General features: G+C 38.3%; 1 protein-coding gene across 1 annotated transcript; it reads right to left on the minus strand.

The window, feature by feature from the left end:
- Positions 1-21,158: 21,158 nt before the first annotated feature.
- LOC104237366 (zinc finger protein CONSTANS-LIKE 10-like) lies at positions 21,159-26,393 on the minus strand. The gene is made up of 5 exons (XM_009791503.2): positions 26,149-26,393; positions 24,579-25,291; positions 23,683-23,910; positions 22,196-22,494; positions 21,159-21,856 (listed from the first exon to the last, which is right to left on the minus strand). The coding sequence occupies exons 2-5, from the start codon at positions 25,143-25,145 to the stop codon at positions 21,727-21,729; spliced, it is 1,224 nt and encodes a 407-aa protein (XP_009789805.1). The 5' UTR covers positions 25,146-25,291; positions 26,149-26,393; the 3' UTR covers positions 21,159-21,726.
- Between the last annotated feature and the right edge of the window lie 1,175 nt (positions 26,394-27,568).

The raw sequence follows: 27,568 nt of genomic DNA on the forward strand, positions 1-27,568 counted from the left end.
TTCAGGCCCTTTTCGGACAACAATGGAACTTTACAACACTTAATTATTTGACGACGTTACTCAGGTCGACTATACGAACTATCATACGTAACAATTAAACGACTAACAACATAGACTAAACAGGGTACCAATTTATTTCAAAACTCGGGACATTTAATTATGCAGTTTATGAAACTTAAACTAGTTGACAACATCAATCGAAGCGAATAGGCATGTTATAACACTCCATTAACATTTAAGAAAAGAAATCGACCAAACAAAAGGGTCTTTTGAAGATGGGGAGAACTGACAGAAAATAATCAAAAGATTCAGAACAAATATACGAACATATGCACAAACAAAAGGAAAGAAAAGAAGATTACACCGGGAACTTACCTCAACACGAACCAGGTTTTGGTTTTTAGGGTTCTTGAACTCAGATTTGGGATTTGAAGAGTTCTGCTTATATTTGACCGGAACCAAAGCCGATTAGGGTATGAGGGATGTTAGGGGAGTGACTAGGGTGAATTTGGGACTCATCTGGTGACTTAAGGTTTTGGCTCGAATCTTTGATCGAAGATTCGAGCACCTTGGAGCTGATTCGAAGTTAGGTGATTAGGGATTTGTGTTCAGGGGGGCTCGTAGGTCCAGTGGTGTAACTATGGTAGCCACCGGTATCCTGGCCGCCGGATTTATGCTAAAAGGGCACCAGGGCGGCTGTTAGGGTTTCGGGGGTTTGGGGTCCCTTCTGAGAGAGACGAAGGAACGAGGGGTGGGTGCTTGGATAGGGGGCGGGGTAAAAGGGTTAGGTTTATATATGCATTGGGATTTAGATCCTGGCCGTTGGATCAAGTGAGATCTGTGGCCAGGATCTATTCACTTAGGAAGGACGACGTCGTTTAGGCATGTGGTGGGTTAGACCGGGTAAGGAAATGGGTCGGACCAGATTAACGGGTCTAGGGGAGGGCCTAGATCCATTGGATCAATGGGGATTGGACGGTTCAGATCAATCGCCCTGAACGGCGTCGTTATGATTAAATGAGCGGTCTGATCGGGACCGTTTATCTAAATCATATCAACAGATCAAAACCCAGGTACCTGATACGGCGTCGTTTGGGTGTGTGCTTGGGCAGGCCTGGTCTGAACTGGACCTGTGTGCTGGTGTTGGGCCTCACTTTGGGGCCCAATCCGATTTTCCCACAACCTTTTCCTTACAACCAAAATTAAAAATTCCTAAAAATAAAATTTTGTAAAAATTAAAGATGAAATCATACACATGTTGGTTAACACCTATAACAATTAACACACAATTTAACGTTAAATACAATCACTCAATGACAAAAGACACTTAGGATTTTTTTTTCTTTTTGGAGTAATTCCCGCGAAGCAAAAATCACGTGCTTACACCCAATACCCAAAGTCTTGAAAATGAAATAGGGCATCAAATTGATACTAGCCCCCAAATTACATAGAGCTTTAGCAAAATCCGCACTCCCAATGGTGCAAGGGATGGTGAAAGCACCGAGATCTTCAAGCTTCGGTGCCATTGAATGCACTATTGCACTAACTTGGTGAGTCATCTTTATAGTTTCACAATCCATAGACCGCTTCTTTGTTACCAAGTCCTTCATGAATTTAGCATAGTCCGGCATTTGTTCAAGAGCCTCCACCAAAGGCACATTGATGGATAAGCTCTTCATCATGTCAATGAACTTTTTAGACTGATTTTCATTTTTCTGCTTCACGAGTCTTTGAGGATAAGGCGGAGGTGGCCTTGGCAAAGGAGCCTTGGCTTTCGGCACAACTGGCTCCGGCATTGTCACACCTCCTTTTTCTGCCCCGCGAGGGGACAAGGGAGTTTTTCAAATTAAAGGACAATCGAAAGGGGATTTATTTATTTATTTCAGAGCCACCACTTGGAAGATTAGGGTGTCCCAAGTCACTAGTTTTAATCCCGAATCGAGGAAAAGAATGACTCCATATTACAGTCTGCGCACCAGAAATTCGGATAAGGAATTCTGTTAACCCGGGAGAAGGTGTTATGCATTCCCGAGTTCTGTGGTTCTAGCACGGTCGCTCAACTGTTATATTCGGCTTGATTATCTGATTTTTATATAAACATGAACTTATGTGCAAATTTTTATCTTTTTACCGCTTTCATAATTATTATTATTATTATTTGCAAGGAATTGCAACGTTGTAAAAATGTGTCTCAAAACGCGTCACAATCAATGTACCCGTGGTCGTTGACACACTTTGACTCCGTTGAGATTTGGATTTGGGTCACATAAATGTGCACCCGTGTTTAAGAAGGTTAAATTATTAAAGGTGCGCCTAAAGCAACTAGCGTATTGTTATTTTTGGAAGGCCGTAAAATTCGCTAAACGGCCTGTCCCGAATTCTAAGTATTTTAATATATACATTTAGAGGGCCCCGCGGCTTGTGCATTTTGTTTGTCGAGGCTCGTCTCATTTTTATTTAAAAGGATAAAACCTACAGTGACTACATTTCTTCTATTAAGTTTGTCTCTAAAAATAAAAGAAAATCTCTTAATTAATTACATGCTAAAAAACGTAACTTATTAGTTATTAGTTTACGTCTAATGCTAATGGAAAATTGCGATCGAGTTTGTACAAAGAAAAACTGCTTTCATTCTATATTCTATTATTCAATAATACTAAAACATGAGATTGACACACCATAATATCAAAACAGATTAACTATTAATTTAAACTAACATTATTAGATGAAGAAGTTATACATATGCGACATCATTACTCATTTAATCAATCAACTACATTTTTATACAATGAAAGGAAAATTATATTCAAACACAAATCTAAATAGGAGGAGTTCAACAGGAACAAAGCCTGATTAATATTTCATTTCACTTCAAGCCGAGAGTGTACAAATGTGTACCTGGAAATGGCAATACAAGAAGAAACGAAGTAGGAGTCAGCAGCAATAATACCACAGCAACAGCAGATTCGGCAACACCGCAAAACCAGCAACAACCAGTAGAATAGCCCGGTAACAGATTGAAAACCCAACAATACCAAAGTGCAATCACAGTCAAAGCAGAAGAGCAAACGACACAAGATGCAGTAGTTTAATGATTTTTGAATAACACTCGAGAAAAGCAAACGGAAATTATTCGAGTGAAAGTTCAAATTGCATTTCTCTTTTACTCTCAAAATGTTTCAAGTCTGTCTAGTACTAATTCCCGTCCTCCCCTTTTTCTCTCAAATCCTCCTTCCTCAATAATGTCAAGAATGACTCTATATATAGCAAGACAAGTCTTCAATTCCCAACCCCAAATTATTCCCCCAATGGCATGCTTTGTCCCACTTATTAATGTTTTCTTTATTTTAAACATTGTCCCCCATGCCTTCATTAAATAAATACCACATTCCCAACCCATTATAATTTGTCTCTCATGCCTACATTAAATAAGTACAATATTCCCAACCCATTATAATTTGTCTTGTCCCCCATTATGTTAAACAAGTACATCAAAAATCACCCCATTATATTTTGTCCCCCATGCTTAACATAAAGAATCAAAATAATGTTCAATTACCAAAATACCCCTCCGACCTTATTGTAATTACCATTCTACCCCTGAATGCAATGCAATTTACCAAACTACCCCCATCAGCTCTAAACACTCAATTAATCATAACTTAACCAAAATATAGCCAAGATGACCAATTTCTCAACAATCTTCAACAACAAATTATACGAACACGATGAACAACACAACTCCAAATTAATGGGAATAAATCAACCATATCGGGAACCAATCCTGGTTAATTTAGACCATCAATGGATGAACAAAGAGACAACAATACAAACAACAATATGCATGATTCAAATTAAATCAACAAATCACAAACAAACATAAACTCACATTAAATCACTGGATTTAAACATGAACTTCAAACCAAGACGAACATGAATTAAATCTATTTTTAAGCAACAAACATGACGGATTCACATGACTCAAACAACACTAATAATTTCTGGAAAATACATAACAACATGAAACAAATTGAAGAAATAATTAATTAAATTTCAATTTGAATCTAACAAACATTAAACTAACAAATATTCACTTAAACAATAATACAAACATGAAATAAACATGAAAAACAACTAATTAAACTTCCATTTTGAAATCTGAAAATTAATTTAACAAAACATATGAACATGAACAAAACCAAAAATCAAATATCTATCGATTTTAGATTCGAGAGATATCAAAACGAAATACGGACAAAAATAAAACTCAAAAAACTACTAACCGGACTGAAACGAAGAGTGTATGGACTGACTCGACAAACCTCGACCAAAGCTCGACCACACGACGACGAACGAACTTAAGAAACAAACTGAAGCCGCGCCGAAGCAGCAATAGCAGCAGTTGTCGCGGCAGAAGTGCTGCTCGAGCAGCAACAACCTTCATGGACGACGAAGAAGTGGAAGGCAGAAGCAGTCGTGGAAACAACTGCCATAGAGCGAGTGGTCGACGAGGAGCTGGGCAGCCATGGAAATAGCTGCAATGGCGCTGCAGGTTTGGTCGTTGAGGCAGAGAGGATGAAGCAGAAACAGTTGGGTCTGGTTTGTTTGAACGAAGCTTCTGCTTCAGCAGTAGCGGCTGGGGATGGAGAAGGTCGAAGGCAGTGACAATGGTTGACGGGCCTGTTTGGTGGTGGCGTTTTGTGGTGGTGTTTGGACGTGAGGCTGGGGTGCGACTGGTTTTTGGGTTACGACGGGAAGGTGACGGGAGGTTTGGAGGGTCTGTTTGGTGGTGGTGTTTGGGCGTGGACGCAGAAGAAGCCATGGGAGGTAGCCATGGTTGGCTTAGGATGAAGGTTTTGGAGAGGAAGAAGATGGAGGGGGCGGGTAGGTTCTTTAGGGTTTTTTAGGGTTTTGGTTTGTGTTTTGTTTTATGTTGGATGAAAAATGAAGAGGGGTGTTGGGTATTTGGGTTAATGGGGCGGATCGGGTCGACCCGGTTTGAAGTGGACCGGGTCATGGGGAAGATTGGGCAATTATTTGGGTCTTTGGCTTGCAATTGAAGAAGTGGCCCAATCCGATTTTTCTTTGTATTTTTGTTATCCTTTCTTCTTTTATTTTTCTAAAACTAAATTATAAGAATACTTAAATTATTATTAAGAACTAAATTGAGTTATAAAAGCGCAAATTAACTCCCAATAACAATTAACGCACAATTAAGTAATAATTAAGCATAAAATTGTATATTTGGACATTAAATGCTAAAAATGCAAAAGATGCCTATTTTTGTAGTTTTCATTTTTTGTAAACAAACTTAATTACTAACAAATTGTAGAATTAAATCCTACATGCAAAATGCGACATATTTTTGTATTTTTTATTAATTTAACAAATAAGCAAACACAGACAAATACAAATAATTATCCAAAAATATCACAAAATCTCACAAAATTGCACACCAAGGAAAATCATTTGATTTTGAATTTTTTTGGGAGTAATTCTCATATAGGAGAAAAATCACATGCTTACAGGCATGTCTATTATGTGTTCCCTAGACGGGTTCACATCATTTTAAGTTTCCACCTCGACATCTTAAATATCAATCCTCACTTCTTCATTCACATTTTCATCAATCACATTTTCAACCACCAAAGAAACTTCATCTTCTTGCAACTCAAGATCATAATCCACAACCTGCTTTTGTTTGGAGGCATGCACATCACCACCTCTCCCACTTCTTGTTGTTACCGCCATAACATAATTGTTCCCACCCTTCGGGTTCACTACCGTATCACTTGGTAATGCACCCTTAGGGCGAGTATTTAAAGACTGTGAGATTTGGCCTAACTGCACCTCCAAGTTCCTGATAGAGGTATTGTGGGAAGCCAACTGAGCATCCAAGTCCGCATTCTTCTTCATCATCTGTTCGAACATCATTTCGATTCTACCCATATCATTGCTAGAAGAACTGGGACCTTGAGATGGAAATGGGGGTGGATTGTTCGGTTGTTGGTAAATTAGGGGCCTTTGAAAGCCTTGCCCCCGGTTTCCTTGGTTTCCATTGTTCCATCCACCTTGATTGTTGTTCTGATTTCCCTAGTTGTTGTTTTGGTTGTTGTTCCCCCAATTACCATTGCCTTGTTGTTGATTGCCTCAATTGCCTTGGGGTCTCCATTGTTGTTGGTTGGAAGAATTGCCCCTTTGGCCTTGATAATTATTCACGTATTGCACCTCTTCACTTTGTTCATCATAACCATCATTTTGAAATCCAACACAATCATTATCAAATTGCTCCAAATTCCCTTGGTTCTATTGCCCTCTTTGTCTTCTTTTGTTTACAAGCATGTTAACACCCTCCAGGGCATTCACTTGGCGCGGGTTTTGAACTTGTTGCAAGTGTGCCTTTGCTAGTTGGTTCATTGTAGTTGTCAACTCAGCTATAGCCTGCCCATGATCATGTAATTCCTTGTGCAAATGGATAACCGTGGGGTCACCCTAGGGCACATTGGCTCTACTTTGCCAAGCGGAAGAAGTGTCAGCCACCTCGTCAAGAATGTCACAAGCCTCATCATACGATAGCTTCATGAAGTTACCCCCCAGCAAGTTTGTTCACAATGCATTGGTTTGTTGTATTAATGCCTCGGTAGAAAGTTTGTTGGATCATCGCCTCAGTTATATCATTGTTGGGGCATTCCTTCACTATTGTTCAATAACACTCCCAAATCTCATGCAAAAGTTCCGTGAGCTCTTGCTTGAATGCCAAAATCTCATCTCTCAATGCAGCCGTATGCCCCGGTGAGAAAATTTTTGCAATGAACTTGTCCGCCAACTCATCCCAAGTAGTGATAGAATGGTTGGGAAGTCGCTCGAGCGAATCCAATGCCTTCTCTCTAAGTGAGAATGGGAAGAGTCTCAACCTAAGAGCATCCTCAGACACATTAGTTTTCTTGCACCCCCAACATGTATCCACGAACCCCTTGAGATGTTTGTAAGCATTTTGATTTGCAGTGCCCGTGAAATACCCACGTTGCTCTAGTAAGGTCAACATCACATTGGTTATTTGAAAATCACTCGTCCGGATTCGGGGTGGGACAATAGCACTTGCATAGCCTTGGTTCGGAAGTACTCTAGGAGCCACTCTTGGAGGTGGCGAAGAAGGGTCTGGTATATTGTCATTAACATTAGCATTAGCCTGGCGGCCTCTACGTTGTCCTTGAGGTACAAGAGGCACCTCATCATCTCCGACATCATCTACCTCCTCCCCTGCAATCACATTTCCAAGAGGGTCATTAGCGTTGTTAGCTGCCATTTAGTACCTGAGTTGTGACACAAACAAATTAGTAACAAAGAAGGATAGAAGAACAATACACAAAACTATTTAAATAGATAGCCAAAACTGTTAGCTCCCCGACAACGGCTCCAAAAAGTGATCAAAGCCTACCCTGCACTACTATTGAGTAGCGAGAGAGGGTCGAAGCAGCTTTTACCCGATTTAGGGTTGGGATCGATTTCCACAAAGAGCTAGAAGTTGGAGTCGGGTATCTATCTAGTCTGGAGTCGTGTATGTGTTCCAAATTACACTTCTAAATATTTTTTTATTTTTTTTTACTTCTGCTTTTATCAAACTACAATGGTAAATTAAACTAGAATAAGCTAAGAGTAAAATATTGTGGGTTGTTCAAATGGTTTAAAAGGCACTAAGGTAGTGACTTTCGCCTAGGTGGTCAATTGACGGATACTTAAGTCTAAGGTATGATTGACATATTTGGAGAATATGATATAACCGTTGCACAATTTTACCCACTCTACACCTCTCAGTGGTTTAAGTGATTTTGCCTAAATTGACTTTCTCAAGACCAATTGGGTATGCAAATTTGCACAAGCAATCAAGGTTCAAGTCGGGTATAACTCTCTCGAGGTTTAACCCTTTAATTGGGGCTATCAAACTCTTGAGTACACCCCAATTCCTTGTTGGACCAATTTCAGAGACTCAAGCTCTCTTTCTCAAGAAGAGCTCAAGTTAACTAAACACAAACTAGTGTTTGCAACCACTAATTCTGCAATTAAACATGAAATTAGCCCAAATATCAAACACTCATATTCAATCTAGCCCTAAAACACAAGACCCATCAATTACTCACGCTAGGGTTGAGCCACAACCCTAGCTTATGGGTTTAGCTACGCATAATTAAAGAAGAAAAGCAAGAAATAGATGAAGAAAAACTCATATTAATTAATTACTAAGATAAACAAGAAGATTCAATGTTGAAATGTAGATAAAATTGCCCAAAATAGCTAAAATATTCGAACCCACAAGCGCAGCTCTTAGCTAAAACTATCTGATGACCTAAAAATGGGAAAAAAAGCTATTTATACTAAGCTGAAATATCTGGACAAAAATACCCCTGCGGGGCTAGTGCGGACCGCACAAAATCACGTGCGGCCGCACTAAGGCTCTTGACATAAAAATCCATCTCTCTGAACTCAGACAATGTGGACCGCACAGAATGGAGTGCGATCGCGGAGGCTTCTAGTGCGGTCCGCATGAAATGGAGTGCGGATCGCATTGGCTTGAAACTTGGAACTGGCAACTCTCTGATCCTTCTTAATGCGGACCGCACTAAATCGAGTGCGGCCACATTGATCCCAGTGCGGACCGTATAAAACCTAGTGCGGTCGCATTGCCCTTTTTGCCTGAATATCATACTCTCTAAACCTCACTTGTGTGGACCGCACAGAATGGTGTGTAGCCGCACTGGCCTTGCTTTGTTTGAGCTTTGTCTTGTCTTGATACTTGTGCAAGTTTCACTCCTTTTGAGCTGATCTTTGACATCTTGCCACCTTGTTGATCAAACCTACAATCAAGCACAACTTGTAAGCCTTTGGGACTATTTTGTACACATTTCTAATCAAAACTTAAGCAAGAAGGAGGATAAAATGTAGCAAAATCCCTAGTTATCAACAAACAGACTCAATCTCACGAGTAATGTCCACAACCTCCTCGAAAGTAGCACCAGTCACCCTCTCTCTGGTCATGAGAATACGAAGCTGATAAGTGAGGCCATCAACAAACCTCCTAATCCTCTCTCTATCTGTCAGAACCAACCAAATAGTATGACGAGCTAACTCGGAGAACCTCATCTCATACTACGTCACAATCATCTCTCCCTGACGCAATCGCTCAAACTGTCTACACAGCTCCTCTCTATGAGACTGTGGCACATACTTCTCCAAGAAGAGAATGGAGAACTGCTGCCAGGTAAAGGGTGCTGCACCAACAGGCCTACGCCTCTCAAAAGCCTCCCACCAAGTGAAGGCATCTCTAGAAAACTGATAAGTAGTGAAAGCGACCCCACTGGTCTCCAGAATACCCGTTGTACGAAGCATCCTCTAACACTTATCCAAGAAACCCTGGGCATCCTCACCCTCTGCACCATTGAAGGTCGGAGGCTAAAGTCTACCAAACCTCTCCAACCTACGTTGCTCGTCCTCTGGCATGGCAGGAACTACATACCTTCGGAGCAGCTGCAACCGGCTGGGCTGGATGTGCCCCCGGTGTCTGAAGTCCCTACATGACCTGCTCAGGTGTGCGAGCGGCGGGAGTCTGAGTGCCTCCCTCGGCCTGAGAAGTAGCTGCGGCTGTAGTAACTGAGACCGCCTGAGCTAGGCCAGTGAAAACTAATAGAATCTGAGCTAAGGCCTCCTGAAGACCCGGAATCACAATGGGCACAGCTGGTGACTGAGCTGGTGCTGCTGGAGCATCCACAATTGGGACCTGATCCTGAACTGTGGCAGCTGGTGGATCTACAGGTGCTGCCCTAGCTGTTGTGCAGGCCACACCTCTGCCCCTATCGCGACCACAACCGTGTCCTCGACCTCTAGTGGCCATAGCTAGTGGTACTGGTGGTCGTCCATCCTGACCGGTAGCGCGTGTCCTCACCATCTGTGAGAGAATGGAATAACAAAAGTTTAGTACTCGGATCAACAAATTCACACGAAAAGAATTTCAAGAATATGAAGTTTTCCTAAAGGTTCTGCAGCCTCTCGAGGATAAATACAGACGTCTCTGTACCGATCTGCAAGACTCTACTAAACCTGCTCATGACTCGTGAGACCTATGTAACCTAGGCTCTGATACCTACTTGTCATGACCCTAAACCCGGACCTAGTCGTGATGGCACCTCTCGTGAAGACAAGGCCAGCTGACACAATTCCATTTCATTTTTAAGCAATTAAGATAATAAATATTAAGTCTTAAACATGATAAATCCCAACCTAAGCAGTGAACAGTACAATTTGCGAAAAACACAACCAACACAGCCATATCGGGGTGTCACCAGTCATGAGCATCTACAATCCAAATAAAGGCAAGAAAAAGTCTACATAGTCTAATACAGATCTAAAATAGAGAAAGATAAGATAAGAGAAGAAGCTCTGGGCTGCGAACGCCGACAGCTGCCTAGAGAATCTTCGAATCCGCTTGAGCTGGAAAAGTCAACACTCGGTAGCGGGACCTGATGCGCCTGAATCTGTACACGGGGTGCAGGGAGTAAAGTGAGTACTCCAACTCAGTGAGTAATAATCATAAGTAAAGACTGAGAGCAAGAAATCACGTAATGCACATTATAGGCTATAAGAAAGCAGTAAAAGCCAGTAAAAAGTCATGAAATAGTAAAATTATGCAAAAGCCACATTAGTTCAGTTTAAACTTCTTAAAATCCCTTTTTAAACAGTTAAGCAAGTAAAGACAGGCAACTAGAAAAGGTAAACACATAAAGAAACGCCCCTCGGGCACAATACCAGCATAATCAGCCCCTCGGGCAATACATGGAATAATACCAACCCCTCGGGCTATATCTCATGTCACAATGGGTACCCGTACTCACTGGGGGTGTGCAGACTCCTGGAGGGGCCCCTTACGACCCAAGTGTAATATCAAGCCATCTCGTGGCATCATCACTAGGCTCTCGGCCTCGTATCAACAAGCCACCTCGTGGCATACAAATCTTAGCCCTCGACCTCATAATCATAATCACGTGTTTCCTCACAACATAGGCCCTCGGCCTTACTCAGTCAGAATCTCACAAGCCACTCGGACAACAGTATAACATGATGCTCAGCCCAAAATATTATTTAAAATATCATTTAATGTTTAAAACAGAGTAAACATGGCTGAGTTATGAAAACAGTAGAATATAGCATGACTAAGTTCAAGTATAAAGTCAAAACAGTGAGGAAATATCAATAAAAATCCCCTAAGGGTTCAAATAGTTGGCATGAGGCCCAAATATGACATTCAACCCAAAACATGATGATAACAAACAGTTTTCAGGCAAATATGCGGTAAAATAGTCATTCGGGATGGACTAAGTCACAATCTCCAACAGTGCACGGCCCCACGCTCGTCATCTAGTGTGTGCATCATCTCAATATAGCATAAAGATGTGCAAATCCGGGGTTTCATACCCTCAGGATAATATTTACAATCATTACTCACCTCTACCCGGTCCAAATCAGTAGCTCGCGATGCCTTTGCCCCTTGAATTAGCCTCCAGATGCTCCAAATCTAAACAAAATCAATGCAAAACCATCAAAATATGCTAAGGGAACAAATCCCACTAGAAAGAAATTAAATTACAATACAAATCCCGAAATTGGACAAACCCGACCCTTAGGCCCACGTCTCGGATTCCGATAAAAATTACATCAATGGACTCTTTATCACTCCCCGAGTTCATTCATACCAAAAGCATCAAAATCCAACCACAGATGATTCCTCAAATCCCAAATTCTAGGTCTCCAATTACAAGCCTTAGTTCTTAAATTTTAGGCTTAATTTCCATGATTAATTAGGTAGAATTCACATTAGAATCGAGTATTAAGTCCATGAATCTTACCTCCAAGTGTTTCCCCTTGAATTCCTCTTCAATCCTCTTCAAAAGCTCCAAAATCGCTCAAAAATGGTGGAAATAAACCCCAAAATCACGGACAAGACGACTATTTAAACATTCTGCCCAGGCCTCAATTCCTTCTTCGCGAACGCAGTTAATGCCTTGCGTTCGCGAAGCACAAACCAACTTTGACCAGATTTCCCTCTTACGCGATCGCGACCTGACCCGCGCGAACGCGATGGTTCCTCAGCCTAACCCTTCACGAACGTGCTCCTTCTCTCGCGAACGCGATGAACAAAACACCCTGAAACCCAGCTGCCCAGCCTCCTCTACGCGAACACGCTCCCCTTCTTGCGAATGTGATGCATAGTCACCCAGCCCTTCGCGAACGCAGAGCCTTCCTCGCGAATGCGAAGGCTAAAATCTCAGTCTTCACCAGCTAACCCTTCACGAACACGAGGACCTACTCGCGAACGCGAAGGTCAAATTTCTCTGCAACACTCGGTAGTTTTTCTGCAATTCTCAACAACATGAAATAGTCCGATTGACCACCCGAAACTCACCCGAGGTCCCCGGGACCTCAACAAAATATGCCAACATATCCCATAACATCATTCAAACTTGTTCCATCTTCGTAACGCTCAAAACAACATCAAAACACCAAATTCACATCGACTTCAAGCCTAAGAATTCCAAAATCTTCTAAATTACGCTTTTGATAAAAAACCTAACTAAACCACGTCCGAATGACCTTAAATTTTGCACACATCCCAAATGACACAATGGAACTACTGCAACTCTCGGAATTCCATTTCGACCCCTATATCAAAATCTCACCTATCAACCGAAAAACGCCAAAAATCTAATTTTGCTAATTCAAGCCTAAATCTACTCCGCACCTCCAAAACACATTTCGATCACATTCCTAAGTCCTAAATAACCTCCCGAAGCTATTCGAACCATCAGAACTCACATCCGGGCCCTCTAACACATAAGTCAATAGCCGATTGACTTTTCCACCTTAAGCTTCCTCAAAAGAGACTAAGTGTCTCAAACCTTACCAAATCCTTTCCGGACTCGAGCCAACGAACCCGATCACATATAGAACCGATAAATAAAGCAATAAGAAGCAGAAATGTGGAAAATAGAGGGGAATTCATGAGACGACTGACCGGGTCGTCACATAACATAAATAATAAATTAAAATAAAAAATAAAAAGAGTTTAAAATTTCACATTGTATGGGTCAAAATCTGTCTTTAGAATATTTAAGGCAAGATAACACTGAGGGATGAGTCCCAAGTCCTCGTTTGTCATGATGGCCCAAGAAGCAGCAAAGTATATGGTCGAAGAGTCAACGAGAGGTGAAGTTGAGGTGTCAACAAAGGTCGAGATCAAGTACCCTTGACAGAGTTGTAACGGCTAGTTTTCAAGATAGGATAAAAAAAGGACAGCCAGGTGCACTAAGCTCTCGCTATGCGCATGGTCCAGGGATATTAAAGAGAATATTCTAGTGAATATTCTCTATACTTGTAATATTAGGGTTTCTTAGGAACATGTCTCATATAAATAGAAAACAAAAGGACAATGGTAAGGGCATGTGAAACTCATTTGTAAAAGCACACATTTTGACTTGAAAAAGAATATCGGATCTCATTTGCTAAGATACAAACATTACTTTTTTCACTAAGATTCTCGTTCATGCTTTTCCACCCGATCCAAGAATAATTCAAATATTCAAGGGATTGTCTATCATTCACCATTGTCAAAAGGAACATCCACTTATTCCATCCTTTATTAGGTGAATCATTCCTCCTATTTACTTATCACCTCTTAATCATAAGAGCCACTATTTTTATGCCCTATAATTATCGGTGATAAAAACCATCCAAAATGCCATCACCACAATAGCAATTTAAAGGCCTCAAGCCTAGCTTAGTAGCCAAAAAAAAAAACAGATCAGGGGCTAAAAGTTAGAACATGGGGTGAAACTTTGTTGTTTAGTTTGGTGGTGACGAGAGTAAATGAAAAAGAGAAAACAAAAAGAAGAAAATAAGGGAAAGAAAAGAAAAATAATTTTTTAACAAAATATACACTTGTCTAGGGCGTGTAGTTCACCTCCCAGCAGAAATATAGTTATAATATTTCAAGGGTGGATTTATTCTATTTTAAAATAATTTAGAGGGGTAATAAAACCCCCGCAAAGGTAGAGTGTATAGTTGAAAATGCGACTATAGGTAAGGGGGGTACTTATGCATTTTCCTAATTTAGAAACTAATCAAATATTTGGACTCATTAGATTATGGGTCAATAGAATCTGACTTTTATTTCGGAATTTGATCATCTGGACCTGGGGGTTGATTTTTTGTTGACTTTTATGATTTGGATAGAAATTAAAACTTTATCATTTGGACTTGAATTCTATAGCTTTATTTAATATTTGTGAGTATTCTTTGGTTAGCTTTTGGCATTTGGAGGTCGATGATAGATAAAAAGGTATTTTGGAAGATTGAAGCTTTCTTCGGAGAATGTAAGTATCCTGACTAATATTGACTTGAGTAAATTTTTTAAATATGAACTTATCTGCTACATGCTATTTATTTTTTGGGAGGTAACGAATATGCGAGGTCATAAGCGTATATACAGATACCGATATTATATCAAGTTTGGGGTAGATTTTACTTTTTCTTATGCCTTTTTATACATGTTCTGTCTATAACGTGTTTATTTGCATGACTACCTAAGCATTCTATTCATGATAGGAATTACGTCTAGACTTTTGATACCTTACTTGCATTACATCCATATACCCTTGCATGTTTATTTTTCTTATAAATATACATCATATAGATACTCATATCTCTTGTACATATGCATACGTTCCTGGATATATATAATTTTTTTATATAGAGTGAGGTTATGACATGTGAGTTGTCCGTACGAGTTGAGATAGTTATGGCATATGAATTGTCTGTGAGGATTGAAATGCTTATTGAATAATTGATTATTCAACTATTATGCTTGGATATAGCATGAAATGGATTCGTCCCTCATGAGTCGCCCTCCTATGTTTCTATCTTGGTGGCATATACGTGGTTTAACACAGAGAGTGTCAGAGCATGAGAAGTGCCGGTTATTGTAAACTTTAAGCTTTATCATACATAGACATTGTAGACTCATATAGAATCATTCATACAAATACTAAGTGATGCATATCATCTTTATATGCGAATTCAGTGCTTGATTTATGCTTTTGATCATTTTACTGTATTTATCTCGTACATAGTCTTTTGGTTACTTCTCACCAGTATGTATGCTTATGAGTAGGGGTGGGCATAAATCGGGTAAAACCGATAACCCGAACCGTTAATTACTTATTGGGTTATCGGTATTGGGTTATTGGGCTAATGGTTCGGTAACGGGTAAAAAAAATTCTTATTGGGTTATCGGTTTGGGCTCGGTTTATCAATTCTGTTATTGGGTAAACCGATAACCCAATAAGGGTTTACTAATTTACTAGTCTACCCTTTAGTCTAGTAACTGTAATACACTAATACTAGGATTTCATTATTGATTATTTTATTATCATATAGTGCTTTCGCCTTTCAGTTTCAGCTTTGCTTTCTCCGCCGCTGTCATTCCTCACTCACTCGGTCAACTGGTCAAGTGACCTGTGCTTGAAGCCCTCGCCGGCTCGCCCCTCAGTCAAGCTTACCAGTTCTCTGCCAGTCCGCCACCGGCCACACGGCTGAAGCAGTAAAGCCCTCACCAGTTCTCTGCCTCATGACTCACGCAGTCACTGACACACGACTGAGCCCGTCAAAACTCAGTTTTGTATATCTTTTTCCGGCAGAGCGTTGCACTAAGGTTAGTGTTTCATATCCCATTTCTGAATTCGTCTTAGTTTGTATCTTAGAAATCAAATTTTGCATATTTTCCTTTTTTATGAAGCTCGAAAAATGGTTCCCCTAAAATGTTTGGTTTCTTGAATTTATACTACACTGCTTGATTTCTTCCTAAAAATGTTGTATCGCTGCTTGATTTCTTTTAAAATGTTGTATAAATTCACAGTATATCGCTGCTTGATTTCTATTGAATACTGATTTATACTACACTGCTTGATTTCTTCCTAAAATGTTGTATCGCTGCTTGATTTCTTTTAAAATGTTGTATAAATTCACAGTGTATCGCTGCTTGATTTCTATTGATTATTGAATACTGATTTATACTACACTGCTTGATACTACATTGCTTGATTTCTTCCTAAAATGTTGTATCGCTGCTTGATTTCTTTTAAAATGTTGTATAAATTCACAGTGTATCGCTGCTTGATTTCTATTGATTATTGAATACTGATTTATACTACACTGCTTGATACTACATTGCTTGATTTCTTCCTAAAATGTTGTATCGCTGCTTGATTTCTTTTAAAATGTTGTATAAATTCACAGTGTATCGCTGCTTGATTTCTATTGAATACTGATTTATACTACACTGCTTGATTTCTTCCTAAAATGTTGTATCGCTGCTTGATTTCTTTTAAATCAAATTCACAGTGACACAAAAACATGGCTGAAAATATCATGATTGATAAGGTGATTGGTGAAAGTGGAGCTTCTAATTCAAATGCCACATCACAATCTCAATCAGTTCAATCGAAAGCAAAAAAACAAAGAAAAAAGAGGTCTGTTGCATGGGAATATTTCGACCAAATTATTGATCCGGAAGGAAATCAAAAGGGTGTTTGTAAACATTGCAAAAGAGAATATTTTGCCGATTCAAAAGATAATGGTACGAAATCACTCCTTACACATATGGCCAAGTGTTTAAAAATGCCTTTAGATGTTGCAAAAAGTCAATCAAAACTAGGCTTTAACCCTATTCCGGGGGGTAATAAGGGTGATGTAGTCGTTGTTCCTTGGAAATTTGATCAAGAACAATGTAGGAAGGCTTTGTGTCGTATGGTGATCGTTGATGAACTTCCTTTCAGCTTTGTTGAAAAGGAAGGTTTTATGAATTTTATGAAAGTTGCACAACCTTTTTTTCGAATTCCTTCACGTAGAACTGTGACTCGGGACTGTTTTGATCTTTTTAATGATGAAAAACGTAAGTTGGTAAAGCTTTTTAAAGATTAGAGAGTTTGTCTTACCACTGATACTTGGACTTCCTTACAACGAATAATTATATGTGTATTACTGTTCATTGGATTGATAGTGAATGGAAAATGCATAAAAGAATTGTCAACTTTTGTCCTATTTCTAGTCATAGGGGGAAGATATGGCAAATAGTATTGTTAATTGTTTGAAAGAGTGGGGGTTACAAAAGATTTTCACTGTCACAGTTGATAATGCTAGTTCAAATGATGTGATGGTGAAGGAGCTTTCTAAGAAGTTAACTAAATGGGGGACCAATTCTATGAATGGTAAGCACCTTCACGTGAGGTGTATGGCTCATATTATGAATCTTGTTGTTCAGGATGGTATAAAAGAATCAATTGTGTCTATTGAACGTATTAGGCAAGCAGTGAGATATATCAGGCAGTCTCCTGCTAGGTGGAAAAAGTTTCAGGAATGTTGTGATGAAGGAAATCTAGTTAGGAAATCTTTATGTTTGGATGTTCCTACAAGGTGGAATTCTACATACTTAATGTTGAACAGGGCTATTGAATATGAGAGTGCAATTTTAGAATATGTTGATCATGATATTGGCTTGTCACATCATCTTAAGTTTGTTGATATTGTAAATGGAAGTCCTGCAGGTACACTTTTGAGTAGTGATTGGGAGGATGTAAAGAAATTGACAAAATTTCTTGAAATCTTTTATAAGCTTACTGTAAAGGTATCTGGCTCACTTTATGTTACATCAAATCATCATTTTCTTGAAATTTGTGAAGTTGCTGTTTACTTGAAACAATTGATATTAAATGAAGATGTTTTGTTGGGTTTAATGGCAAAGAAGATGAAGGAGAAATTTGATAAGTATTGGGGTGATCCAGAAAAAATGAACAAAATGATTTTCATTTCATGTGTTTTGGATCCTCGGTACAAGTTTGATTCTGTTAGTTTTGCACTTGCGAAGATGTTCAAAGAGAAAGGGCCAATTATCGCGAAGGGAGTACATACATACATGACTTTATTGTTTGATGAGTATGTAAAGTCTTATTCAAAAGATAAAGTTTGTCGTCCCTCTTCATGTTTATTAACTCTTCATTGGACACAATGGAAACTTCAAATGGATCTTTTGGTTCTTTCTTTGAAGAATTAAAAAGACATAAAGCTGGGATTGGAGGTTCAAATTCTAAATCAGAATTGGAAAAATATCTAACAGAAGAAGTTGAAAATGAAATAGCAGACGGTAATATATTGCTTTGGTGGAAAGTAAACTCACCTAGATTTCCCATTCTTGCTGAGATGGGTCGGGATGTATTATTTATTCTTATTTCAAGTGTTGCATCTGAATGTGCATTTAGCACTGGAGGGCGTATTCTTGATTCATTTAGGAGTTCATTGACTCCTAAATTGGTGGAAGTTCTCTTGTGCCTTCAAGATTGGCTTCGAAGTGAGCCATTACCTGTAAGTGTTGAGGAAGATTTAGATGTTCTCGAGCAACTAGAACAAGGTAGCAATATTTTAATTTGTTTGATTGTATATTATTTTTATAAATAGTTTATTTAATATTTTTATTGTTTGACTTGTTAATATATATTTTCATAGATTTTGCCAATCTTGGAAACGAACCGTGCGATGATGATATGTAGAATCTTAGATAGTTGTAAGTTAAAACTTTGGTAAGTTAATTATTCAACTTATATGTTATACATAGTATGATTACAAATATTACTTGCTTAATATATTTTCTTGTTATGGTGTGGGCAGGTAAGAGTGTAGTTACAACCGGTAGGAAGATAATTGGAGCAACAAATCCGTTGGAGTCTGCTGCTGGCACCATTCGTGGTGATTATGCTATTGACATTGGGAGGTAAAACATCTAATTTCCCATTTTAGTGTTTGCTATAACGTACATTTGTCTCCTAACACCATGTTAAAACTCAGTTGACAACTTCTTTGCTGAATGATGTTATGTAATTCAGTTGACAACTTCTCTTTTAATGATTTTTCACCAAAGTCATAGTGCTGAGCAATTGAGCATTGCAACAGAAAATGGCATTTGTGCCAAGTTCACCTTTTCTTTTATGGCTTCGTTGATAGCCACAATTCTGTTGAGAGCGCTAAGAAGGAAATTGCTCTTTGGTTTCCTGAAGGTGTCGCGCAGTGGCAGAGCAGCCTTCACTCTTGGATGTATGAGTAAAAGATATTATGAGTTAACTAGCTTATTGGTGCCCTTTTTTTTAAGCTGCAACTTAAGAAATTTTACATATGTTTGAGTAGAAACATAGTTGCTTCAGACTTGTTTCCATTTGCTATTTCAGAAGACTAAGAGTCCATGCCTCGACTTTGTGGTCTCAAAGCTATCTCACATGTTTGGAGTGACTATGAAAGGATTGAAGAGGTGATGATGGATGGTGGAAAGTAAGATGTAGTTATTGACATCTTGTTTTATGTATTATGTTTGGACTTTGGACAATTGGACTTGTTAATCCTAAGGTTGATACTACTTTGCATTGTTATTAATGTGTTTGAACTATTACTTTGGAGTTTGGACATTACTGTGTATACATCTGTTTTTGGGTTGTGAAAGTTGGGATCTTTTTATCTCCTATTTTTGTTAGATTGGAATTTGAGTTGTTTGCATTTTGTATGCACAGGCAATTGAGGTACTGCCGTACTGGGTATGTTTAGTTTGAGGCAAAAAATGTACAGCTTTGTGTGCTGAAATTATTCAGTGAGAAGTTTAACTTTAAACTGAAATTATTGTGAGAAATGTTAGTTTTATGTGCAGCTTTGTGTGCAGTTTTCTGTTATCATATTTTTTTTATGTGTCGTTATTAGTGTTCAATATAGCAGCTGTAGTTTGATTCTTGTTACTCAGCTGTAGTTTATCTTGAAGTGTCATATATAGCAGCTTCCACTTCCAGTAAACTTTGTACAAAATTTACTTTGTATAATTATTAGCGTTTCAGCAATCAGCAATCTTAGTTTTAGTTTTACCTTATCGGGTAAACCGATAACCGAACCGATAATGATCAATAACCGATTAACCGATAACCGATAACCAATATCTTATCGGTTTCGTTATCAGGTTATGATATTTGTAAACTGATAACCGATAGGCAAAACCGATAATATTGAAAACCGAACCGAACCGACCGATGCCCACCCCTACTTATGAGAGTTAAACATCCACTATATTATTCGTTTGTGATTATTTTTGTGCGTGGTTTGTCTAACGGGTCAGGTTAGGTGGCATCACGGTCTTAATGAAATTTTGGATCGTGACATTATAATTGCTCCCACTTGAGTTCATAAACGTCCAATTAGTCACCAGCTATCCTTAGCATTTAAGCCAAGGGGACACCTACGCTTGTTCCACTCACATGCAAACCTATCCTTAGCATTTGCTCTTGAAAGGATTATACACAATTACACAATGTTTCTTACTATGATATGTCTGTGGGGACCCTACACCATCCTCTTGCCAAAGTGCCAACAAGAAAATTTGCTTCTTAATTGTCTCTATAACTGTAGATTATATATATGACTTAGCACACCACTGTATATAAGTAATGTCCCGATCACTTTCTAGTAATCAAATAGATAAAGCTTTTCCGTTTCTTAAATCTTTCACTTTCCTTTATTAGATTCTTTCTCTTCCAATGGCAGATATGAGTAAGTAGATGTGTTTTATGGCTTTGTTTCAAAGCATTTTTCTCTACATGTGAATCTTAGATCATCCCACTAAGTAATAAAGAAACATATCCCTTTTATTAGAATATAATATAATATTTTATCTATTTGTTCCAAATATTCTTGCAAAGATATAGTATACTGGATAATGGCATCACAACTAATAACTAGGGTAAATTATAGCCAAATAGTACCCTCCCCCCACGAAAATAATTAGTAACCTCCCCCCCCCCCCAATTATATATATATATATATATATATATATATATATATATATATATATAAGAAGAAGATTATGAAGTACTCTAGAGATAATAAAATAGTAAGAGCTGTTCAAATGTAATGCTCAGATGACAAACAGAAATTATAATTCCCAACGTAGGAAAAGATTAGAGCAGTATGACGGTTAGATCTCAAAGCACTGACTGACTATGCTATATATATATTATCTACAACAATTTAGAAAAAAATTAACAAAAACAAGTTTCATATGTCATCTTGCCATTCATTCTAGCCCTTCTACACATATTATACATGACAGCAAAACATAATAGCCAACTCTCAGTCCTTCAGACATGAAAGGAGACAGCTGAATTATTTTGGGACTCAGAATGTGTAAAGTTCACCTAGTTAGAGTGGTAAGAACATAAGCAAGCTAGAGGGAACGTGGTGTAGTCGATGAACAAAATAATTACAGTCGAGACAGCAACAATCTTGACCCCTTTCTGGAATGAAGTTGATCGTGTGCTCTAGAAATCGTCAAGTCCCAGCCTCTCCAGCGCACTTAGTTAACAAAAAGTTACCACGTTCCTCTTTCTCTGGCTGATAAATTGGTGAAGCAGCAGAGTATTCGGCTTTCCATGTCCAGCTTCGTTGATAGGAAACGTTGAAATCCTCTCCCCAGACAACCATACAATGTCACCAAAACAAGGAAATAAGGCTCCTTTCATCCCCTCGCACGATAACTTAACCAGTTTTGCCCAATTTAATATGGATCCTTCAGTTTCCTTATGTGTTGGGTAATAAGTAGTGCAATCAAAAGCTTCTGGTCTCGTCAAGTGGGTCATAATCATAAGCATCACCAGCCTTGACAAACCGTCCCTTCACACGCCTTCTGACATCAGCCCTTGCCTTGCGGGAAGCATATCTCACATGCTTGTCAAATCTGCACATTAGAAAAGACAGTTAAAAGAGATGTACTAAGAAAATATACTAAAAACCAAAAATTAGAGCAAATAAATGTGGACAAAATTTCTTGACTAATGAGTGTATGTGGGAGAATATGATTTCTGAACAAAGCAAATTAGATGAGAAATAAGATGCCCAAATTAAGAGAAGTATTGGTGCCGGCTGTGAAAATAGAGCTTGCACAATCCATGCAATAACCTTGCATGATAAATTCTAAGGAATCCATACACAATTATTAAGAACATCATTTTTTCTGGTCTGAAATAAAGATATTAACCACTGCTGAAGTTTAGGTGGTTAGTACAAGAGAACTTACTTGCGTGTCTTCTTCTTTTCCTTGTAGCGCAATACAGCATTGCTTCTGCTACTTGACGGCAATGAAGTTTCAGGAAATGGATGGTACCACGGTGGTTCTCCCATAAGAAGCATTGTGGAGGCTCCACATTCTTGGTAATCCCCGGCATTGCTCTCTCCCCCGAGGTTTGAAAATGAGAGGATGGATGCTTGCCTCGCAAAGCAAATGGAAGGTTCTGTTTTGCAGCTCACCAGTGAGTCTGCGGACTCGGCATTGCTACATGCTGGTTGCATTGTCATTACCCTTCGAATCGATGCCCCCTGGTAAATTATTCGTTGAGCCAAGTCCATGCATATTTAGGTATGATTAGATAGATTTTTATCATGAAAAAAGCAAGAATAATCACAGACGAAGTGGTTGACACATCAGATCATATGAAATGGATTGTAAAAACATAATTCACTCATAAAACAAGAGATAAATGTTTACGTTCCATGTAGCAGAAGACCCACTATAAGTTGGCAACCAAAAAGACATCAGCAGCAAAGAGATAAAGTACATATGTTTTAGAGTACTTTGTCACAATTAAAGATTAAGAACCAGAATCAAAAAGTCTGCCCTATAGCAGAGTAATGCATCAGATGACATACTCATTAGACATTCAAAGAGACAATTAACGAAATCCAGATGAAAAATGCACATTTGACTTTCCATAAATAAAAGGAATATATCTTTAAGTGGTATTACTAAATCCTATAAAAACCAGTTTAGGTTCCTGATGGGTAGTCCAATATGAACACAGATGCTGGGCCTTATTTCATACCCCGCTGGAGTTAAATCGAAACATGGGCGGAACTAAAACTACCTTGCCTTGGCCCAAAGTTTTCATCAGTATCAGCTCCTGATACTTGAGAACTTATAAAAGAAAAAAGAATTTCATAGGAAATATCTTAAGAATCACTTCCATCCCTAGAAAAGAATATGAATTAGGGAGAGCTAAATTCACTACAGGGTGTATAATACTCTCAAATCTACTATCCAAATTGAATATTCTATCAGCTCCTGTCCATGACAAATTTTCAATTCCTTTGTTAATAGCCAAGACATTAACCTATAACCAGTATAAATTCACAAAATGCACCCGCGCACAATATTTGACTTTGCCCTATTTATGATGCATATAACAAAGTTTAAGACATCAAGGAAGGGAACACCTAAATGAAGCAACTTAAAGAAAAGTGATGACAATTCATAAATTAGGACCAAAAGGGGACGAAGAAAGCATGCATCACACAAATATCAGAAATAAACAGTAAGTAAAATGATACACTCACTACTCTATAACTCAAACTATAGTAGACACAATTTATAGTTCGTGATCCACCTAATAGTATTAATGATAGCAAACCTTGTGCATCAAATCCTAATATTGTTAAAGTATATATCAATATTGAAGTTTATGCACGACAGATAATGGATACACAATGCAACTTAATAGTAAGAACCACCTCGATAGCATCGGCATCCTGGCAGCTGGAACCAGAAACTGACATATCTTTCGTCCCAAATAAGCCATTGATGTCCTCATTCTCAAAAAGCTGATTTGGATTATCGAGAGAGCCACTGAATAGCTCTTCATAATTTTCAAAACTCAGGTCCACTTCATCCATATTGAAATCTTGAGCGAAAGGATCATCTTCAAATATCATTGAGCCTTTCATTCCAGTATAGCAACCCTGTGTTTCAACAACAATAACAGCATAAGCAACTTCCGAGAAGTATAGGGTCAAACGATTTGGAAGCACTAAGGTCAACACATATTGTGGATAACCATAGTCAACTTTAACATACTAAAATGATGCAGTGCAACCAAATGCTTGATGGAGAACATGGAATTCTCGTCAAAGGAAGAAGAAAACATCATAGTTTAGAGCTCATCTTTCTCTATGGATTTGACCTCTTAGAAGTTCACTAGTCTCAGCTAGTGTTACAGAAAGAACTGGGCATTGGCAAATCAAAACTCAAATTTGTTGCAACATTCCTGAGGAACATCAAGGTGCAAGAAACCTCAGCTTCACGAGCCAAGCAAGTGGTTGACTAACTTATCAGTTGTCATTGCTATCTAATCCAACTCCGGGATACTAAAAGTGGCAGATTAACAAGGCAATTCCAACAAAAAATGATACTATATGAACTTGCAACCTAAAGCAATTTTTCAGATATATATATATACAAGAATTTATTTATACCCTATTTATACAGTGTAATTTTCGTCGGGATTCAATTGAACCCCATTCTGACAATGTAGCTGTCCCAGGATACTAAAATTGACTACTCATTTTCGCAACATATCAGCAAGATTCTTCACTTTGAACCATGACATATATTTGAAAACCTAGATTACCTTTGATGAAGAGTAATTCTTGGACCCAGCATATAGCTCCAGCTTGTTTTGCTTGTTGTCAGGAGTAGGTAAAGAGGATTCAATGAGAGTGGTTGATTTCTCTGATGAAGTATGCAACTCACTCATTTCAATTGCAGCAGACACGTCTTGAGAGTTGTTCTTTCCTTGAGGATCTTCGTTATCCCTAGGTTGGTTATCGGTGATACTCATTGCACCCATTCCTTTCTGACAAGTCGAATCACCATCTAAGAGAAATGACCAGATAGTAGAAAGTTCTGCAGCGGAAGGACATCCTGTATAACAACTAAGTGCTTGCCTCTTATGCATGGAACCTGTAGCATGACTAATCGAATCACAGTTCTTGCAAAGAGATATCTTCTCCTCGACGCGTCTAACAACAGCTGGTTGTGAATTACATCTTTCGCATAAGAGTGTCCTGGAATGTCGCTGTGAAAGGGCATTGGCAGAATGCACATTGCGATCACACGACAAACACAAGCAAGCTGCATCAGACCGGCAATATACAATTGACCGCTGCTCCCCACAGAATTCACATATATGACCCATCACTCTTCCTCAATAATCTTAGATAAAACCAGTCTATAAATCTTTATGCCTCCAACAAAACTATAAGCACTAGAAGTTGCTTCCTAGTTGAGCACATACAGATTGTTCAAGTGATCTGGTCCTTCTGCCGTATAAGGGAATAGAATCTGCATTTCCAAAAGCCAAACGAAAAAGAGATGACTTAAGATAGAATACAGGTCTAATTTTCATATCTGAGATGTTTGAAAATTCACCTTCAAGAATTGAAATTGAGATATTGTTAACACAAAATTCCATTTGAAATAGAACAACTGGCTGTTAAAGAAATTAGAGAACGCGAGGTATAAATGATGCTACTTCAATCATAAAAGGTGAAAGATGCTAAAACATTAGAACCAAGAATCCAAACACATAGATGTAGGTGATTTATTTCTAAGCATCATTATCACAAATCTATCAATCAATCTCTCTCAATTCCAAACAACTTGAGGTCAACTTTATGAATCTTTTTCCTATTTTCTCTATTCAGGTTGAGCATCCAAAAGACTCATCATAGCTAAATATAATTACCTTTTGCTCTGGCCTCACCTACCACAACCGTCCTCCTTTATCAAGATGTGAGCTTGGACCACTTATATTATATGAGCTAGGGGTAAAAACACCATTAGCTAAGACAACCACAAATTCTTTCAAAATTTTCAACCAAAAAAAAAGCAGAAAATTCAGTAAGAAAAGGGGGGAGAAATTGAACCAACAAGGAAAAAATTCCAATCATTAGGAATACCATCAAACAAAGGAACATAAGTCAAGCTGCAGAAGTCTACATAATAACCAGAAAACTACTTAAAGAATACATGAAAGAGCACTCATATCCAAACTACTGTATGACTTGCAACTGGTATACAGCAAAATTCTAAAATGAATCTTGAAATTATGAAAAAACAGTCAACTTCTCAGCGACCCACAAACAGATCAAACAACAAAAACAACACAATCCCAGATGAAGAATAAGCAACCCTTTTACCTGATATAACTGTGAAGCTAACCAAAAAAAGATTTTTAAGTTTGTACACGAGAAGCAAGTTATAGATAAGCTCCCTTTATTGCTGCAGCTTTTAGACAGTAAAACAAAAACCTCTGAACAAGAAAGATCGACCTTTTTCCGGAATATCTGGCTCTGTGTGTGTGTCTGTGTGTGTTAAGGGTAAGGATTGGTTCTTTTGGGAAGTCTCTGAGGATTGTATGCTGTTGAATAGTTGAGTTTCTGATAACAATTAAAATATCAAAAAGCTGATAAAAAGTGCAGAGGGAAATGGACAGGGGGTAAGAGGTGTAAAATGTGGGACCCTGTCATCCTGTCCCCACTATAAATGGCACACAACAATATCTACACTTTTATTCTAGCTTTTCCTCCTACTCTTTTTAGTTTAACTTCTTAGCTTTACAAACAATACTCCCTCCGTTTCAAGGTAGATTAGGTAATTAGATTAAAGAAAAAAAAAAAATTGAAATTTGTGGTCTTAAAATCTTAAAGAGTAAAAACTTTATAGGGTCATAATATTTGTGTGATTGTAAAAGCTTCTCATTAAGGGTAAAATGTGTAAAATGAGGAGTTTAAAGTTGGATTATTTCCAAATTTAGAAATGTATCATTTATTTTGGAATATATTAAAAAGAAAAGTAGCTCATCTAATTTAAAAGAGATGGAGTAATTTTTATATAAATCTTAACTATTACTCCCTCCGTTTCAATTTACATGAGTTAGTTTAACTCGGTGCGGAGTTTAAGGAAAAAAAGACTTCTGAAACTTGTGATGTTAAAAGCTTTGTGGGGCCATGATATTTATTTGGTTATAAAAGCTTCTCATTAAGGGTAAAATGGATAAAATGAAGAGTTTAAAATTGAATAATTTCCAAATTTAGAAATGTGTCATTTATTTTAAAACAAACTAAAAAAGAAAATACCTTGTCTAATTTGAAACGGAGGGAATACTAACTGATAATAACTTGATAGAAATGATAAGTAATTTACTATCCCAGGTTAAATTATAAGCAATTTTGGTCGCTCAAAATCTTTGGTCTTTATCCGGGCCCGATGAAAAAAATGGGATCACTTCTTATGGAATCGTTGAGAATGATTATGATCTAGTTCATGGCCTATTATAAGTAGAAGGCTCTCTGGTGGGATCTTCACGGACAGAAAAAGATTGTAGTCAGTTTGATAATGATCGAGTGACATTGCTTCTTCGGCCCGAACCATGGAATCCCTAAGATATGATACAAAATAGCTCTTATTCTATCCTTGATCAATGATTTCTCTATGAAAAATATGAATCGGAGTTTGAAGAAGGGGAGGAAGAAGGAACCCTTGACCCGCGGGAGGATTTATTCAATCACATAGTTTGGGCTTCTAGAATATGGCGCCCTTGGGGCTTTCTATTTGATT

This window comes from Nicotiana sylvestris, chromosome 5 (genome assembly GCF_000393655.2).
Source record: "Nicotiana sylvestris chromosome 5, ASM39365v2, whole genome shotgun sequence".
Lineage (NCBI taxonomy): Eukaryota > Viridiplantae > Streptophyta > Magnoliopsida > Solanales > Solanaceae > Nicotiana > Nicotiana sylvestris.

Bases quoted from the DNA above. Each gene is read 5' to 3' on its own strand.
- LOC104237366 (XM_009791503.2), bottom strand. From the start codon at position 25,145: ATGGGTCATATATGTGAATTCTGTGGGGAGCAGCGGTCAATTGTATAT. The intron at 23,911-24,578 runs GTAATCTAGGTT...GTTGAAACACAG, and splicing joins AGAATTACTCTTCATCAAAG to GGTTGCTATACTGGAATGAA. The intron at 21,857-22,195 runs GTAAGTTCTCTT...TCTAATGTGCAG, and splicing joins GAAAAGAAGAAGACACGCAA to ATTTGACAAGCATGTGAGAT.